Here is a 19440-nt window from a genome sequence, read left to right as displayed (position 1 = left end):
CAAAGTATATTGTTATAAGCGAAGCAACTCTATAATCAAGTCCTAAAAATGTAAGTATGTCCAAGTCCATAAACATTATCCTGTATAAAGCAGTTATCAAACAAATTTACTTACAATTTTGCTTCGACTCTTATACATTTATATTCTGATTATTCAGTTCTGACACTATATAAGTGTTAATGTCCGTTTGTCCTACCGTTTCAGTGCTTCGCTTTTATGGATGTTGTCATCCTTGTTTGTTTGTGATTAAACCATCTTATGTATATATATATATTTTTGTATGTGTCATAAAATTAATTATTTCATTGTTATAGGGTAATATTTAAAAAAGATATTGACCCTTTATCTTCAACAGTAGCCGAGTAATTCACGTTTGTTCTTTGCAGTTTTTTTACAGATGGATAGACGTACGAACGGACATATTGAATTGTATAGTGTCTTCGCAACTAAAACTATATTGATCTGTTTTAAAATATAGAATTCTAGAATGTCAGGAATATATAGAGTTGTAATATCAATTTTGATTGTATTCTACAGTGTTCTTCTCTGCTTAGCTCCACTCACAGTCAATACGTATTCAGGTATATTCAGCAATAGTTTTTATTTACAAAGGGGGGAGTAGGTTGTGCCAATATTTCGTAAAGGTGTGAGTTTTAAGGCTTGAAAACAGTAGTAGAACGATAATATTCACTAAATATGTGTATTCCTTATTGAAAAGAACTATAGACAAAAACTTTTTTTTTAAAGTTAACATAAATTTTTTCGGTCTACTACTGTTCTTAAGCCTTAACACTAACACCTTTACGGAATTTTAGCACAACCTAACCCCCCCCCCCCCTTTATCCTATTTCTTTCAAATTTCTGCCATTTTTTTTGGAAAAAATTGATATTTTCTCTAAAAAATTATTTGTTATATCTCATTTATGATCAAGTTTAATGTAAAAAACATTCAAACCCAAGTCGAAACGTTTTTTCAAAATTATTATTTCAAGAAATAATTTGTAAATTATTTAAAATGCATGAATAATCTTGAATAACATACCGACTGACTATAGCAAAATTGGGTATATTCCCTTTCGTGGCAACGCACCTTAAGGGGCGATTCTTCGTATTTTTCACAGTAGCCTTTCTCCTTTTTTTCTAGCACCTGCGGGGCCAATTGCCTAACCCTGTGGGGCAATCACCTAACCCAGTATAACCTAACCTAACCTAAAATAACCTATAAAAGGCTATTTCAAAAATACGACGAACCGCCCCTTAAGGGGCGTTGCCAAGAAAGGGACTTTTCCCGAAAAATTTAAGTTATGAAGTTTTTTGGATTGAACTATCCTTGGTAAATAAAGATAAGATAATGAATAAAGATAAGGGATAGTTTTCGCTGTAATAAAGTAATTTCATGGCCTTTACAAAAGGAAAAATAAGCTTTATGAAGATTTTTTTTAAAAAGAAAATCTAAATCTTACTTTTTTTCAGGACTGCTATACCTGTTTAGTTTACTGCCATCATTTATTGGTAAGATTATTTTATTCATGTTTTTAATTTCTAAAACATTTACTGAATTAAAATGGTTTTATATTAACTCATATCCGTATAAAAAGGAGGTAGGGTAAATGAATGTATGTTTGTATAATTTATTGGAAGCTCTTTATTGGTTCAGTTGCAGATTTTAGGTAATCTATTAAAAAGTCTTAAAATTGAGAGGAGGTGGGCAAAAACGCTCAACCCAATCGTTTTCTGTCTCATTTTACGTGTGTGTGTAAAAGACAAAAGGCCGTAATGGATTAACTCTGTTAATGTGGAAATTATACACAATTGGGTTCCATTGGAATTCAGTCCACACGGGATTCAACCCACGGAATTCAGCCCAGCGGGACTCAACCCAATGGTATTCAGCCCACACGGGATTCAACCCACGGGATTCAGCCCACACAGAATTCAGCCCACATGGGACTCAACCCACGGAATTCAGTCCATACGGGACTCAACCCACGGAATTCAGTCCATACGGGACTCAACCCACGGAATTCAGTCCATACGGGACTCAACCTACGGAATTCAGTCCATACGGGACTCAACCCACGGAATTCAGTCCATACGGGATTCAACCCATGGAATTCAGTCCACACGGGATTCAACCCATTATATATCTAAAATTACCAGTTTTCAAAAATATTTTTTTTTAGATTTGAGAACAAAATTTTTAGAAATTTTTTTTTAAAAGTTTGGAAAAAAATTTATGTAAATTTTTTTTATTGTAGAAATTATTTTATAAAATATGCTTTATAAAAAAATTTGAGAAAAAAATTATTTTCTAAAAATTTGTTGCTCAACTTTGAAAAAAAAATACATATTTGTTTTTAAAACTGAGAATTCAGTCCACACGGAATTCAACCCAATATATATATAAAATTCTCAGTTTTAAAAACAAAAAATTATTTTTTCAAATTTGAGAAAAAAAATTTTAGAAAATAATTCTTTTTTTCTCAATTTTTTTTATAAAGCATAGGTATTTTATAAAATGATTTCTACAATAAAAAAATTTACATAAACTTTTTTCAAAACTTAAAAAAAAATTCTAAAAGTTTTGTTCTCAAATTTAAAAAAAATATTTTTTTTCAAACTGGTAATTTTACATATATAATGGGTTGAATCCCATGTGGACTGAATTCCGTGGGTTGAGTCCCATATGGACTGAATTCCGTGGGTTGAGTCCCGTATGGACTGAATTCCGTGGGTTGAGTCCTGTATGGACTGAATTCCGTGGGTTGAGTCCCGTATGGACTGAATACCTTGGGTTGAATCCCGTGTGGTCTGAATACCGTGGGTTGAATCCCGTGTGGGCTGAATACCGTTGGGTTGAATCCCGCTGGGCTGAATTCCATGGGTTGAATCCCGTGTGGGCTGAATTCCAATGGAACCACACAATTGGTGTATAAGAAAACGTTTTTCTCGTATTCATTCGAATCCAGTGGATAGGAACTGGTTCTCATCCATACGAAAAAACTATGTCTAGCATCGAATTATATCCAGCTTTCTACGAATATAAAAATGTACAATCATAAGATTAAAACCAGTTTTTTTAAATGGTGCCTTCGGCACCTCGGGGCTAAAAAAACTGGTTTTAATCTCATAATTGTACATTCTATATCCACGGAAAGCCGTTTATAATACGATGCGAGAAATAACTATTAATTTCCCCATTCTTGTGGACAAAGGATGACAGCAAACCTTCCTGGGTCATCCTGGTAAGGAGAAAAATATCTAAAAATTTGCTCATGCTATCTTTCCAGGGCGAAACACTGTGTCTATCAATAATACAAAGTAGAACGATGTCTGTCCGTCTGTCTGTCCGTCTGTCCGTCTGTCCGTCTGTCTGTCCGTCTGAAGCTTAAGATCTCAGTAACCACTGAACCGATTGGGCTCTACTCTTCAGTGATTATACCTACTGGTCCTGTGGTGGTTTTGAGCTATTTTCTTGGGGGGTGGGACACCCCCAACCCCCCAAAAAAATGAAAAATACCCCCCCCCAAAAAAATTTTTTTTTTTTTAAAACTAAAATTAAAATAGTGGGGTCAACTACCCCCCCCCCCAAAAAAAAATCCCCCCCCCAAATAAAAATTGTTTTTTTTTAATTTTTCTTTTAAATCTAAAATACGAAAAATTGGTTTGATCAAACCTCTTGGGGCAAAGCCCCTAGAGGGTAGGGGCGAAGCCGCTAGTGGATATTATATAAAGTAGTAAGCGTTTTTTTGTCTGTCCTGAAGGATCTCGCTAACCGCTGAACCGATATTGTTCTCCTTTATAGGGTAGCTTCTCATAGGTCCCGGGAAGGTTTATAACTATTTTCTTGGGGGGTGGGACACCCCCAACCCCCCAAAAAAATGAAAAATCCCCCCCCCCCAAAAAAAAATTTTCTTTAAATTTTTCTTTTAAATCTAAAATACGAAAAATTGGTTTGATTAAACCTCTTGGGGCAAAGCCTCTATAATACAAAGTAGAACGATGTCTGTTTGTCTATCTGTTTGTTTGTTTGTCTGTCTGTTTGTAGCGAAGGATCTCGCTAACCGCTGAACCGATCGGGTTCTCCTTTGCAGGGTAGCTTCTTATAGGTCCCGGGAAGGTTTATAACTATTTTCTTGGGAGGTGGGACACCCCCAACCCCCCAAAAAATGAAAAATCCCCCCCCCCCAAATTTTTTTTTCTTTAAATTTTTCTTTTAAATCTAAAATACAAAAAATTGGTTTGATTAAACCTCTTGGGGCAAAGCCCCTAGAGGCTAGGGGCGAAGCCGCTAGTCTTGAATAAGGAAAAATAGCGGATAATCTGTTATTTTTTTCCAATACAAATAGTTTTAAATTATTGCATATTTTTCTGCCATTTTAAAAATATTTTTCCTTTTACTTTTTTATATCAAATAAAATGGAAACTTGACATATTTTAATATTATCAGAAAATCCTCCAATTGTTATTGAGAAAAGACTAGGAAAATTATATGGTTCTAGATACTTTAACACACCTCTCTAAATATAAACTTTAGGGGTTGAGAAAGTGTAAAATTGAGGATAAGGATTAGAAAAATCATACCTGGAACCTGAATTTGACTTAAACACACATATATTTTTGTACATATACATAAAGCGCTTTGTTAAAGTAAAAAAATAGTTATGCTCTTTACCTGAATGGCCCGGCCAGTTATCCCATAATCCTGTGTCTGCCAGGATGGAGATATTAAAAAAAAATAACTCTCAGTTATGAAAGATAATCACCGTTCAGGGTTAAACATAACATACATTTAGGAATTAAGCAGGTAAATTCTGCTTCCCATATTGTACAGTACATATTAAACTTAATGTTTTCTCTAGAAAACTCATAATTTCTATTTTTTTTTCTTCATTATTTTGTATTCAGGTCACCTGATATTCCGAGGGTATTTGTTTAGTCTGCCAGAAACAAGACAGACTATTATAACCAGGCTGCTATTAATGCTATCATACTCAAATCAGGATTTTATAAAATACAGTTTGTGGTAATTTAACTTCAGCTAGAAATGTACCTTTAACAAAGTTTTTAAAGGAAACAGAGGCAGTTATGTCCATAAGTAGAGCAGAGAATTAGGAAATTGGTCCAGGGAGTTAATGGCAATTAATTCAATTTAAGAGTTTCCAAAGAAAGGCTATGAAATCCAGATTAATCCAGAAAATTTGGAGGAATTTGTAAAGGGATTGTTAGTTAAATCTAATAAACTATAAAATAAGAAAAAAGTTCCAAGAAAAAAAGCCCTCATTTGAAAAGTAGATTACCAGTATATAAGACTGACATAACCATTCTGTGATTAATTACTAGAAAATCTCCCTGGAACTCTCCATATGACAGGAAAAGGGAAAAAAGAGGTGAGGCAAGGGCTATAAACAGGGAAAAAAGGGACAGGCAGGCGAAATCACGACTTGTTTTTGATAAAATATATTGAGGTTTTATGGGGTGATTTTTATATTACAAGATTTTTGGACCCGGCCACAGCTAGCTTGCTGGGCAAGAATATCCTGTTTATTTCCCTTGCTCCTTGCCCCTACCTCCCTTCTCTTTTTCCCTATCGTCTGCTTTAAAAAAGGGAGGTGGAGGAGAGGGGAGTGAAATAGATTATGGGAGGGGGGCCATGTATTCTTAACTTTTATATTTAAACTGCACTATGTCTGCTATTTTTAAAACTAACACAGCGAGTAGCGGCATTTCATGCGGTAGTACCCAAAGTCAGTCATAAACTGCTAAAATCTTGCACATTCCATTTAAGCCAGTACCCAAAGTCTGAGACTCCTAAAAATTAAATATTTGATCCATTGTCCCCTCCCTTACTCCCTAAAATTTGTCACATAAAAACTAAACAGATGTTGTCTGTTCTTCCGACCGTCAATCCACACCGCTGTGGAAAAATGTAATATTCTCGGCTGCTATTCAAGACAGATGGCTTAAATTTAGTATATTAGGTTCCTTAATTGATATGTGAAAGGTTTGGTGATTTTATTTTTCAAATACATCATCAATCTATTAATGAACACTAAATCACTTTGTCCGTATGTCACCGATGATTTTCTGTGCTTTGCAACCTAACATCTTTATGTTGCTATCCTTGTTTAATTAATACTAGTTTTGTTTTGCTACTTATGATCCACATGAAACTGTATTTTATGATTTGTTGTATATTTAGATCTATATAGTTTATACATGCATTCTTTACTCACTCAAACACTTGGCTGGCCATTCATTTGCTCAGGTCAGTAAGATCAAAAAGAGCAAAGTTTTGTTGATTATCAAATCTTTTTGTTAATATTTTTTGTTGTTGTATACCTAGCAAGTTAGTTTTTTTTTTAGAGTTTTGGTATAAGCCGATGTCAACATCCGTCCAAAGCTTTTTTTTTTATTACTATCTGATAGATAGATAAACAACCGACCAATATGCATGGCTTGTAAATTAGTTTTGCTGTTAAAAATAGGCCAAACCAAAGTGATTACGGCAATTATGTAAAAAAAAATAATGTGATGTGTTTTTCTTACTGCATTGACATGCAAAAGTAATTATTTTTAAACAATAACCTACATTCTGGCATACTGTTTTGGCTTTGATCATAAATTTAGGTATAATTAAAACATCTTATGAATTCTATAAGTTCTTATTTTACATGTGTTTTTTTATATGTAGGTTCTTAAAGAAGACTACAGCTGGTTATGCCCTCTAGTAAGCATGAAGTTCTTGGTTCGAACCCCGTTCATAATCAGCCTGCTTTATCTTTACATTGCTAAAATTCTCTTACAGGTAAAAATTGCATTAGTTATTTAATACCAAATTAAACTATTAATTTAAATATCTTATTTGTAAAGATTTTTTGAATAGGTGCATCCTTTGTACTTCCATGAGCTGGATCATGATTATTGGACCTGGTTCTGCTGGTCAGGTATGATTTATAAGTTTAATTCCAGGTTCATTAGGTATAATTCTATGAGTTGGATCATGAGTATTGGAATTGGTTCTGTGGGACAGGTATGATATATATAATTATAATTCCAGGTACATCTGCAAGAGAATTCCATTACTACTATATGACCTGGTTCTTTTAGTCAGGTATAAGTTATGATTATAATTACAGGTACATCAGGAATATGACTTGGATCATGACCATTGGACCTGGTTCTGCTGGTCCGCTTTTACTTATAATTACAATTCCAGGTTCACAATTCATAATTCTATGAGTTGGATTGGACCTTGCTCTGCTGGTTAGGTATTTATGTTTATAATCGTAGGTAAATCCAAGAACTGGACTATGAAAAGTAGTAATTCTTTGACCATAATCAGGTGCTTATCATATCCATTCACAGTAAGGAATTCTATAAAAGGTCATGTAAGCTCAAGTTTGTTACATAAAATGTTTGTCAAAAAATCTTAAAACATATAAATTCAGGATAAGTTTCTATGAAAATATTTAGGATTGTTGTTGATCAACCTTTTTGATTTGACTGGACAATTTTTGATGTGCAACTACCTAGGCAGTGATTCCATTTGTAGATGGCTGGCTGCAGATATTTTAAGGTACAACAGTTTTGAAAATTTGATTTTTAATATCTTGCTTTTTACCTGGTGGAAGTCGCTTTCAGTTTTGCTGGCATCCTGACCTACCATGATTAAGATATAGCCCTCTTTCTAGAAAACACAGAAATTCCCTAAACCCCTCTACCCAAACCTCAACGGTTAAACAAAGGCACAAAATGTATTACTTTATTTTCAGGGATATGAGTATGGTTTCCCCTGCTGAAAAATTTGAACAAGAAGGCAAGGATAAATAAATGTTAATTGGTTAATAAAGATAAAAAAATCTACACACAGAGAAGCAGTTGTTAAGCATTAAAAAAAAACTTGTCCCTGTCTTATTTTATATTTATTACAAAAATTAATAAGATAATTTCTGTGCTTGCTAGGAAAGCACCTAAAATCTTAACATTTGATGCCTTGAATTGGAGGTTCCAGCAGAGAGGGTACCTGTGCCTGGTATTCAGTGATACCAAATGTATTCTTCGTTCCACTGGCAATCTGTGCCTTCATCACCATTCTTAATGGAAGTTTCTGCAGGTTTATGAAGTTTTACTCATGATTAAAAGTCTTTTGATTTCCTAATAATTTTGACCATTTTGACTGTCTATATGTAATTGTAATATTATATTTTATTTGATTTCATTATCATTCTTATTGAAAGTGTTCACTTAATTTTTCTTTTATTGGCAATCTCTGTCTCCCGTGCACTGTCTGTACATAACCTTTTTTACAAAATAAATACATAGATTTGTGTCAAAGGACTTTTGAATTAATTTTAATGAAAATATGTTTAGATACTATTTAAAGAAGTTATTTGCTGCAACCAAACTAACCAGGTGTTTATACAATACAGCTCCATACAAACAATTATTTGTATTTGTTGATTTAGACCTCAAGATGGTGAAAAATAGGGTGATTATTGTTGAGATCTTGTTATATGTAAGGTGCAAAGGACACTAGTAAATATTTTAGAAAGCTTAAAACTCATATAATGCTTCCTGTAAATCGGCATAACATTAAATTGTTTAAATTCTCTAGCTAATTTACTAAATTACGAAATCATCAAAAATTATCACATCTACACTGTTTATGTTTTCTATGATTATACTAAAACTAAATTTAATTTGGATCAATACAGACAAATACTGCCAGTACTGGTTTTGTTAACCCCACATCCCCCAAAAAGACTAAATTTACTATTTTTAACAACAAAATAGGTCTGTAAATAACTAAATTCTCTTTTTTCTTTGTTTGCCCCGTCATACACGGGAACAACCCCAGAGAAATTAGGGACTGCTTCTTATGTAATGCTGTATTGTATGACTAAAATTCCACCAGTCAAAGCCTAAGATTGAAATCCTGGTATAGAAAGACCAACAACTCAGGTTACCACATCTAACTTTTACTAAAATCTACATAATACTAAGAAAGATCAAAGCAACTTTACAAGTATTGTTTGTTTTCCTGAAATGTGTTGTGCTTTCTACATTAATATACTTTCTTTCCTATTTTGCTATATTTTTCCCTTTACATTTGCTTACTTATATCTGAGAGAAAATATGTTTTAAAGGAAAAGTTGTGACTATAAAACAGCTTATGTGTAAGAATAATTAAAACAAGCATAAATTGGCCAACAAACAATCTATAGCAGACAATTTGGCACAACTAGAATTTTATAACACTTCATTGAAAAAATATATCTGACTTTTGAGAACTAGGGAATAAATTACTGTGTGCACTGAAATGTACACAATCTTGTACACTGTACTGCTTACTTTATTGTAGTTCATAATAGTAAAGTTATGCATGTGGTAATACCAATTCAGTTCATATTGAGAACTTGAGAGCAAGTCACAGTCAACAGCAAAACAAGGAAAGGACAAAAATTTCTAACAGGGTGGCATGGACTTTCAGAAAAATCAAATTAAGTGATTTTATTGCGTTGCACCTTATAAGGTCAAATGTCATTGAAGTTGAGATATAACATAGGATTTAATTTAGTTAGCATTTCAAACTGCTTTACTGTAACAGTACTGGTTGTCTGTTGAGTGTTTCCATTACAAATTAGCAACACAATACTAAGATTTATAATTGATTTATAGGGAAAATATTTAATTCTTTAAACTATTTTTGTTCTGTATTGAAACAGTGTGAGGTTACAGTAGATCAAGAAAAAGAATTCAATATTTCCAGTATCATTCAACCATATAATTCTACTGGATATCCAGGGTATCTATATTTTTTTCTATCTTTCTATCTATCTTGTTTTCTATCTGTGCAAAGTATCATTCAAACATATAATTTTACTGGATATCCAGGGTATGTATATATTTATCTTTATATCTTATTTTCCAGTTTGCTTTCAAGTTTGTTTCCACTATCATTCCATCATATTATACTTCTGGAGTTAAACTTTTTTTGTGGAGGGGATGGGGAGGGGTTTTCTATGTGCAATTTTTCTAAGGGGGATGGTGGTACCCTTCCCCAAAATAGTTAATGACCTTCCCAGTACATATGAGAAGTTACCCTGTAAAGGAGAACCATATCGGTTCAGTGGTCTCCGAAATCCTTTGGTACAGACCAACAATCATCTTGATACTTTATTATAAGGATATCTTTATACCTATCTTAATTTCTTGTCGATTAAATTTCTATAATAGTTCTTAAACAATTTATTATCTTTAAAAGGAAAAAAATGTATTTATAACTTTCTTAAGCAAAAAGGAGCAGAACTGTTTACAATATCACTCAAGGAATGTCAAAAAGAAGAATATTTACATTGAAAGAATAGTTCTATTTGAGTCAAATCATTGTGAGGGCTCACGCCAGGCTACAATTGAATCAAGACAAAAGTAAGTGCCGAGCTCTGGGACCTATGTTTGGTAAAATTAGACATAAAACCATAATGATTCCAGGTAAAACCAAAATATTTCAGCGGGATCTATTTGAGAAAATTAGATTTGAAAATTTCAGGTTCATTTTTCATCCCCTAAGAGTTGCCGTATAATCATGACAAGAAAAGCAAAGATTATTTACTTAAAATTTTAAACAAATTTGCTTCGATGAAATCTGTCATAAAACCTCTCTATATATGATTTATTTAAGGCTGAATTTCCGTGATCTTAGCAAAGCAACTAATAAAAATGGCCATTAATTAATGGGGGTGGATTTTTTGGTTTTTGGGGGGGTTGGGGGTGTCCCACCCCCCAAGAAAATAGCTTAAAACCACCACAGGACCAATAGGTAGATACCCTGAAGAGTAGAATCCGATCGGTTCAGTGGTTACCGAGATCTTAAGGGACATACAGACAGACGGACAGACAGACGGACAGACAGACGGACAGACGGACAGACGGACAGACGGACAGACAGACATCGTTCTACTTTGTATTATAGATATCTATAGAATACATAATTAATTGAGACAGGGTAATTTTTGGTCGTCAATTATATAGTCTTTAAATATTTGCCAATACGTTCCTCCGTTGTCAGGAGAGGGGTTGGAATAAAGTATCCAAGTATTGAATATCCATTGCTACAACCAAACTGCCATGACATGGCAACTTTGAGCCTTTGTTATCTTGCTCTTATTTAAATTTCACTACAAATATTGATTTGTTGGTTTTTTTTATGTACATTTAATTGCAATTGACATATGTACAGTGAGATTATTTCGGGTACATGGCAGATTTACCACTAGCAAAAATACAGTGATATTACTGACATAAACACAGTGATTTGCTGTCATAAACACAGTTTTACTGTCAAATTCACACCTGCGTTTTTAAGGGGTATGACAAAAATACAGTTATTGCACTGGCATATTCACAGTTTTTCTGTCAATTATACACCTACATATTGACAAAAATACACCTATTAAATTTATAATTTGTCAATTATACACCTACATATTGACAAATATACATCTATTAAATTTATACCTGCTTATTTATCCATAATATTTAATACATCTATTACATATAGAAAAATGGTGACATTAACATGACCGTCAAGGAAGGTGAAAAACCTGTGTGGTTAACTTATTATCCTAAAAGTAAAAATTTGTTTACTTACACCATAAGTGATATCGACAGTTAACTGCCTAAACATGTTGGTGTTAAATCTGATACAAAGCCAAAATATGTGAAAAAGAATTAAATAGAATCTAAATTTAAAGATCATTCTCTGATATAAAATCTAATATATGTTTAAACTAACGTCACCACTCTACACTTTATCTCTATTGTATGTCAATAATCTTTTACTATATGCTAAACAAGTTTCTTGTATTCATTCGAATCCGTTGGATAGGAACCGGTTCTTATCCATACGAAAAAACTATGTCTAGCATCGTATTATATCCAGCTTTTTACGAATATAAAATGTACAATCATAAGATTAAAACCAGTTTTTTTTAGCCCATGCCTTAGGCACCTCAGGACTGAAAAATCTGGTTTTAATCTTATAATTGTACATTCTATATCTGCCGAAACCTGTTTATAATACGATGCGAGAAATAACTATTACTATTTTGGGGTTAAAAAGTATAACTTATAAAATTAGTTTTCCAAATTGGCACTTTTTAACAGTAAAATTTAAACTTATCTGTTATTATAGGGCTTTGATGATGATATAGAATTAATTACAACTAAACCAGAAAGTGCGTTTGAAAACTTTTCTAATGTTATCAATAAAAACTTTTAAAAATTTTCCCTTTTAAAACTTTAAAACCCAACAAAAGAGTTATCCCCCAAAATCCCTGGATGTCACCAGCTTTACTAAACCTAAGAAAGAAAAAAGAAATGTTATTAAGACAAAAATTTAAGGATAAAACCGTTGATAGCAATAGAAAATTTGTCATTGCAAATAATATTTATAAATCTGCAGTTAGGAATTTTTTTTAAATTCAATGAATTTTTCTAACATGAAAAAAAACTTGGTCTACAATTAATCAACTTATTAAAAAGAATAAATAAATGCATTCTATCCCTAATCTTTTTACTGATGATAACAGATCTTATGAATACTTTCAAGATATTTGTGAAGGTTTTAATATTTTTTTTATTAATGTTGGTCCCAGTCTAGCAGATGAAAATCCAATATTTCTACTAAACTTTTAAAAGAAATTATGCCAAGTATTATAGATCCTGTTGTTCACCTATTTAATCTTTCATTTAAACATGGCTTTGTTCTAAACAATTAGTAGATTGATTTAACTATTATTAATAGTTATAAGTTTTAACAACTTGGTCAAAATATTTATAATTAATATTAATTTAAAAGTAGGTGTATTTTTGTCATCAAAACTGTGAATTTGACAGCATACTTGAATTTCATGGATGTGAACTTGACAGTAAAACTGTGTTTATGACAGGGGAAAGGTGTAATTTTGACAATGGATAAAAAAATTTTGCCAAAAATACAGCTAAAAACGAAATTGACAAAAACACACCTAATATTTGTCAAAAACACAGTGGCTGTACTTTTGCTAGTGGTAAAAGTGGCAGCACCCCATTATTTCACATGAAATAGTGAAGAAAAGTGTGCCTGTTTTACCTCCAATATCCTGTAACATTAATAATATCAGGAAAATTATAAAGATTTGAAGACAAAACGTTAAGACTCGAAAACTTAGTTGATTTGGTTTCTTCTTGCTTTTAGAAAAAAGAAATAAAATTTTTATCAAATAAAATTAAATATCCTATTATAAGATTAAACCTATTGGGTTCTCTATTTTGGCTCAACTGTGATGATTTAACACTATTTTAATTTCAGATTAAGTTTTGATGTGGTTTGAAGCTATTTGTATATTTCAAATACATAGCTTCTAAATATATTTTAAGGGAGCAACCGCTAATGGAGCTTTAATATAAAGAATCTTTATTATTTAACTGTATTAGTCAAGAAATTGTGATGTTACCCACAGATTTGGTAAAAATTGATAACACAGCAGTTACAAAAATCAACAGGAAAGAGAATATTAATACGAACTTTCAAGAAACAAATATTCCTAGAAAATATAAAATGCATTCACTTTTGTAATAGTTAAAACATAAAATCATAGATGATTGGCAGCTAACAACCTAAAAGGTTATTGGAAAAATCTATTTGATTCAGTTTTCTTTTATAATTTGAAAATATTTTTTTAATTTTGAAGAGTCGTTGTAATAGAAAAGAACAACAACAACAACAATAATCTTGTTACCAACACCAATTTAAACAACAACAATCTTACTTCCAACATCAACTTAAACAACAAGAATAGTTTTGTAGTCGGCAGGAACAGAGATTAACATTATTAAAAAGGACGCATATGTCAAAATATTTAAGTTATCTTTGAGATATTTTTTTCATGTCTATATTACATACTTTTCTATCAATTGTAACGGCTCATATTGGGATGGAATTAAAGGTGGAAGGACAGAAATATTCATAGCATGCATTCAGAGGGGTGTTAAAAACACTTTTAAAATTGAATTTAGCAGGGTCTTTGTTCTCCCTCAGGATATTAAATCTTGTAAACGTCAAAGATCACAACAAAAAATATTTTATCTGTTACTAGCGGCTACGCCCCCTAGAGGCCTCTAGGGGCACTTGAGAAGAGGAGAGTGGAATTTGATAACCCAATTTCTTATTTTAGATTTTTAATTTTAGTTAAAAAATTTTAAATACAATTTTTTTTTGGGGGGGAGGGATTTTTCATTTTTGGGGGGGTTTGGGGTGTCTCACCCCCCACAAAAATAGTTATAAAACTTCCTGGGACCTATGAGAAGCTACCCTGTTAAGGAGAACCCGATCGGTTCAGTGGTTAACGAGATCCTTCGGTACAAACACACAAACACCACAGACACACATCTTAAGGATTAGTTAAAATAATTGTTATTTTTGTACTGCAATGATAGTTATCCAACACATAGAAGAAGCAGCAAAGAACTCAAGGAATTCAAATCATTTGCAACTTTTAAGTAGCGAAGCTACTCTATAATTAATTTTGACTTTCCGTCCGACCTTAACACTTTTTTAATTTGATTTTCTTGACTGATATTTAAGATATTTAAAGGACCAAGGAAATCTTCAGCAACAAAAAAATGGACCAAGGAAATCCTCAGCAAAAAAAAATGGGGGGGGGATTTTTTTGTTTTTTGGGGGCTTTAGGGTGTCCCACCCCCCAAGAAAATAGCCTAAAACCACCACAGGACCAGTAGGTATATTCCATGAAGAGGAGAATCCGATCGGTTCAGTGGTTACCGAGATCTTAAGGGACAGACGGACAGACAGACTGACAGACAGACGGAAGACATCAAGCTACTTTGTATTATAGCTTACAAATTGACAGACAAACATTAAGATGAAGTCGTACATGCATCTTCACTTTTAACAACTCTATAAAAATCTTTCATGTAAATATGAAATATAGGGTTGAGTAAAAATGATAAATAATAATTCATGCTTTTATAAATCATTTCCAACATACCCCTGCGGGGTGATGTATTATTCACCAGAATGATCATAGATACAAGGACAGGTCAATGAATAGTTATTTTTACAGCAATCTTTATTCTTTATAGTTATAAGGGGAAATTTGTGTGTTTGTTAAAACCACCTGAACCTAGCTTAAACCCGAAATTCATAATTTGTAGTAGCGAAAATACTCTACAATTTACTTTGTAGTCCGTCCTTTCGCCAGAGGTAAAGGTATGGAGTAAATGTTGCTTTCTCAGCTGCTTTTTGAGATAGAATAGGGATTTGCTCCAAATTTAATGACAATTCAGTATACAACTCACTTGGTCCCTCGGTAATGCTAAAAATTTAGGTTTTTGATTTTCTACCATGTATAATATTCTTTTCTCTTTTATTCTCGATTTTATGATCATTGAACATCTGCTTCATAACTATTTATGTCCGTTTGTCATTTCTTGATTTTTTTATGCTGAACCTAGTAAAAGTGTCTGACTCTGATTATGACGTAAAAAAAGTTAGCCAATGAGAGGCCACTATAAATTTTACCATTGGTCAATTACAGTGTATACTGGCCCTTCATTGGCTATTTTTTTTACGTCATAATCAGAGTCAGACACTTTTACTGGGTTCTTTTATGCTACATACCTGCTTAGCCATAGCCCGCCTAACTGGCCTAATCGAAATTATACCAAAATTACTTAAAACCGAAATAGGTTTTAAACAAGGGGTAAAAGATAATAACGAATTAAAATAGTTGAAACCCAGTCCCTATCTAATATTTTTCCAAAGATGTACAAATAGATATATAAAAAGATAGACATTTAAATGATCATGAAGATTTATATTTTATTTTCTATTGCCTGCTGGGTGATAAATATAGATAAACTTAAATAGACAGCTTTATGGAAACATTTGTGCATTAATATACCACCTATTAAAGCTAGAACTATATTCATTTTAAAAGAATATACAACATTTTATATCCTTATATAAAAGTAACAGGATGTCTGTCTTTTTCCACCAATTTGCTAACCACTGAACCGATTAAGTTTTTCTTTAAAGTATAGCTTCTCATAGTTCCTGGGAAGATAATATTTATTTGGGGGGGAGGGGGGGTATCACCAACTTTCCAATATAAATTACCTAGAGAAAAAAGCCTTACTCAAAAAAAATAAAAATGGATAGGTCTACTTTCTCCCCTCTTCTCTCCACCTCAAGTACCCCTAGAGGCCTCTAGGGGGCGTATCCACTAGCACTAATATGTATAAAATGGTTGAATTTGCAGTGTCAAGAAACAATGAGATTTCAGCAGAGAGGACAAGTGAGCTGGATTTCAGGAATAATTTTTATTTGAAGTCGTTCTATTTCTTTTAAACCTTTGATTTGTATTAACTAGTATTCTATCCATTAACATTTGGGCACTATAAACTTTATTGTAAAAAGAAAAGAAATAATTAGGTGTATTATTCTCGTGATTTTCTAGAGAACTTTGTAAATGGAAACGAAAAATCACGAAACTTCTCAAACAAATTATGCGCCCTTAACTAATAAACACAAATATTTCATGAAAACGTTTCTTTTTAGATTCAGTTAAAGATGTTTTCTTTAATATTGAACATGAATTAATCCTATTATGAAAGTAACAGATTGACTCTCTGAACCGATATGATTCTTCTTTACAATGTAGCTTTTCATTGGTCCTTGAAAAACTTTAGGGTAGGTTCCATAAAAAATTGCTCTCTACAAATTAGAACATCAACACATAACAAAGTAAAAGTTTGCCAAAAAACTAAGATATAAAATAGCAAACCAACAAAATGAAATATCTGTACTAGATGAAAATTACCAACAACAAAAAAAGGGTATACAACGTTCATAGTGGCTACTGTGGTTACAATACTATGGTATATCTATCAATCTCATAAAGTAAGCATAATTCTTTATCGCATCATATTATAAAGAGCTTTCCCCAGATATATAAATGTACAATTATTAGATTAAAACTTGTTAGTCCCGAGATGCCAAAGCTATGGGCTAACAAAAAAGGTTTTAATAATATGATTGTGCATTTTTTTATTTGTAGAAACTGGATATTTTACGATACTATTTTTCAGTAGATATTAATCTATTTCGAAACCATACTGAAAAATAATCTTAAAATTAACATTGACAAGTTTTAGTCTATTTTGCAAATGGGGTTAGTTAATCCTCCAAAAAGATCTAATATACAAATGCATAATCTTAATGAGCTAAATCAAAAAAAAACATTAGGCCTGTTTATGGATTAGAATTTCTATTTCTTAAATGACCGTTTTATCTTGGTAAAGCTAAGGAAACCATGCTCCTATATGCCAGCTTGGGTTATTATACACGATTTGGTAAAATGTCATATAGGTAATCTAAGTCAGCAAATAATATTTATATGTATTACAATATATTCATCAGACCTGTTCCTCAAAATACACTTTTTTGAATTTAATTCCTCTGCTGAACTAAAAAGTTACTTTAGGGGCCTATAAACAAATGTAAAAAATTTCATCTCTCTATCTCTAATGGCTACCTAGCGCCAGGCCTCTAAAAAATTACCAAATAAAGGTAGCACGGCGGTTTTTACAATTCTCAGCAATGTGCAGGTTTTTAGCTCTTCTGCAATCTGCATGTTTCATCTTAAACATAAATATAAGGCCAAAGATATATGATATCCAAAAATCTTTTGCCAAAGTCTGCTCTACAACTAGCGCCGGTGAGTTTTCTAAAAAAATAGCTGAAAATGTTAAAAAACAGACATCGCCAGCGCTAGGTACGATTCAAAGATAGCACAGCATACTTTTGACAACGCAATCTTAATCGCATTTTATAATTTAAAAAATATGCAGAACACCTAAATTAATCTCCAAGCCATTCTTGTTTGCATTTGAAATTTTTGTATGAAATAACGGGATCTCAAAAATGGCCTTTTTTAGAGGCCTGGCGCTAGGTAGCCAGTAAGAGATAAAGAGAAATTTTTTTGTAAAAGTAACTTTTTAGGTCAGCAGAAGAAATAAATTCGAAAAAGTGTATTTTGAGTAACAGGTCTAATATTCATATTCAACTTAATAAACTATGTTGAAATTATTACTAATATTTAATTTTTGAAATGATTTTAGGAGGTAATGCGAATTGAGGCCTTGAGTAGATCTACTGTTGGAATATTCATTACTCTTAACTGGTTTATCATCATTTCAGGTAGATAAAAGATAAATAGAAAATTAGGAAAAATCAAAACCTTGTTGGAAATACATAAACAATTACAGAGGTGGAACATAATAGAAAAAAAATTGTGTGATAAAAAAAGGTTGGGAACCGCTTTTCACTACAACACATTTTACTGCAAATTGTTGAAATTGGTTAGGGTCTTTTATTTATCAGGATGGCAGGGCTTTTATTTTATATCGGCGTTTTACACTAGCTTCAATTTAAAAAAAAACAGCTGTAGCTAAATTTGAACTTTTAATATTTTCATAATTATTAGGGGACGAAGTGTATGACTATCTGACTCGTCGCATAAACTGTGGTCTGTATTGGCTGTTGACCCTACCCTGTCTGCCACACAGCTGTGCAAGGAGAGCTACCTCCTGGTGGTTCTAACTATTATTCTGTATTAGCTGTTGACCCTACCCTTTCTGCCACCCAGCTGTGCTAGGAGAGCTACCTTCTGATGGTTCTAACTATTATTCTGTATTGGCTGCTGACCCTACCCTGTCTGCCACATAGCTTTGCTATTTCCATAGAGGTATGATCCAAGCTATTTCGTGGGGGTGTTGCATTTGAAGTGTGTACACAGTCCAAAGTTGTGTCAATCCCCCAAGCGGCCTTAAAAGTGATTATTAGAGCTTTTGTAAAAACTTAAATTACTTCTGTGAGAAATTAAACCTAAATATAAATGTTAATCAGTGAAAAAGTTTATTGCTAAAAGTGACACAAAGACATACACCAAGATTAATAAACCTACAAGTTGGATAGTTAAAATTTAAAGAATTAATATAAATAATGATAACAAGTTTTAAAACCTGTAATATTCATTTACTAATTGTATGTAAATGCATTTTTTAATGCATATTAATGCTCTGCTTCTAACAGCTTGTCTGCTTTTTCCATGAATCACCATTGGCAGTATCAAATTATAAGTGAAATTGCTTAAAATAAATAGAAATAGATGCACTGACTAAGCTTCCTTTATTACAATGGACAAGACGATTCTTTATCCCTTAACTTTAAAAGTCTCATTCGTTGAAAAATATCATAACATATTTTTATTCTAAATCAGTTTGACTGTTACATAGCGTTTAATACTTAATGTCTGAGGCTGTGGGTTGCCCACAAAAAGTTTGGCTGCAGCTGACTGTTTCTTAATCCAAGCT

At 32.4% G+C, this 19440-nt stretch overlaps 1 protein-coding gene and 1 long non-coding RNA gene across 2 annotated transcripts; both read left to right on the top strand.

Annotated features, from left to right (window-relative positions):
- The first annotated feature begins 482 nt into the window (after nucleotides 1–482).
- On the top strand, nucleotides 483–9563 carry LOC145319901 (uncharacterized). Its single transcript, XM_080162303.1, has 12 exons — nucleotides 483–581; nucleotides 1474–1512; nucleotides 4909–5003; nucleotides 6203–6268; nucleotides 6695–6808; nucleotides 6887–6947; nucleotides 7477–7579; nucleotides 7776–7819; nucleotides 8008–8116; nucleotides 8374–8415; nucleotides 8918–8964; nucleotides 9406–9563. The coding sequence occupies exons 1-12, from the start codon at nucleotides 488–490 to the stop codon at nucleotides 9561–9563; spliced, it is 972 nt and encodes a 323-aa protein (XP_080018429.1). The 5' UTR covers nucleotides 483–487.
- A 6759-nt stretch (nucleotides 9564–16322) lies between these two features.
- Nucleotides 16323–19038, top strand: LOC145320218 (uncharacterized). The gene is made up of 4 exons (XR_013880123.1): nucleotides 16323–16378; nucleotides 16903–16966; nucleotides 18187–18265; nucleotides 18552–19038. It is a non-coding gene; the product is annotated as an uncharacterized LOC145320218 (long non-coding RNA).
- Nucleotides 19039–19440: the final 402 nt, after the last annotated feature.

Source organism: Acartia tonsa, chromosome 5 (genome assembly GCF_053477335.1).
Source record: "Acartia tonsa isolate MP-2025a chromosome 5, ASM5347733v1, whole genome shotgun sequence".
NCBI classification, from domain to species: Eukaryota; Metazoa; Arthropoda; class Copepoda; order Calanoida; family Acartiidae; genus Acartia; species Acartia tonsa.
The sequence above is the reverse complement of the archived record's forward strand: the minus strand, read 5'-3'. Positions and strand labels throughout refer to the sequence as shown.

Bases quoted from the DNA above. Each gene is read 5' to 3' on its own strand.
- LOC145319901 (XM_080162303.1), top strand. From the start codon at position 488: ATGTCAGGAATATATAGAGTTGTAATATCAATTTTGATTGTATTCTAC. The intron at 1,513-4,908 runs GTAAGATTATTT...TTTTGTATTCAG, and splicing joins TTTACTGCCATCATTTATTG to GTCACCTGATATTCCGAGGG. The intron at 6,948-7,476 runs GTATGATTTATA...GAAAATATTTAG, and splicing joins GACCTGGTTCTGCTGGTCAG to GATTGTTGTTGATCAACCTT.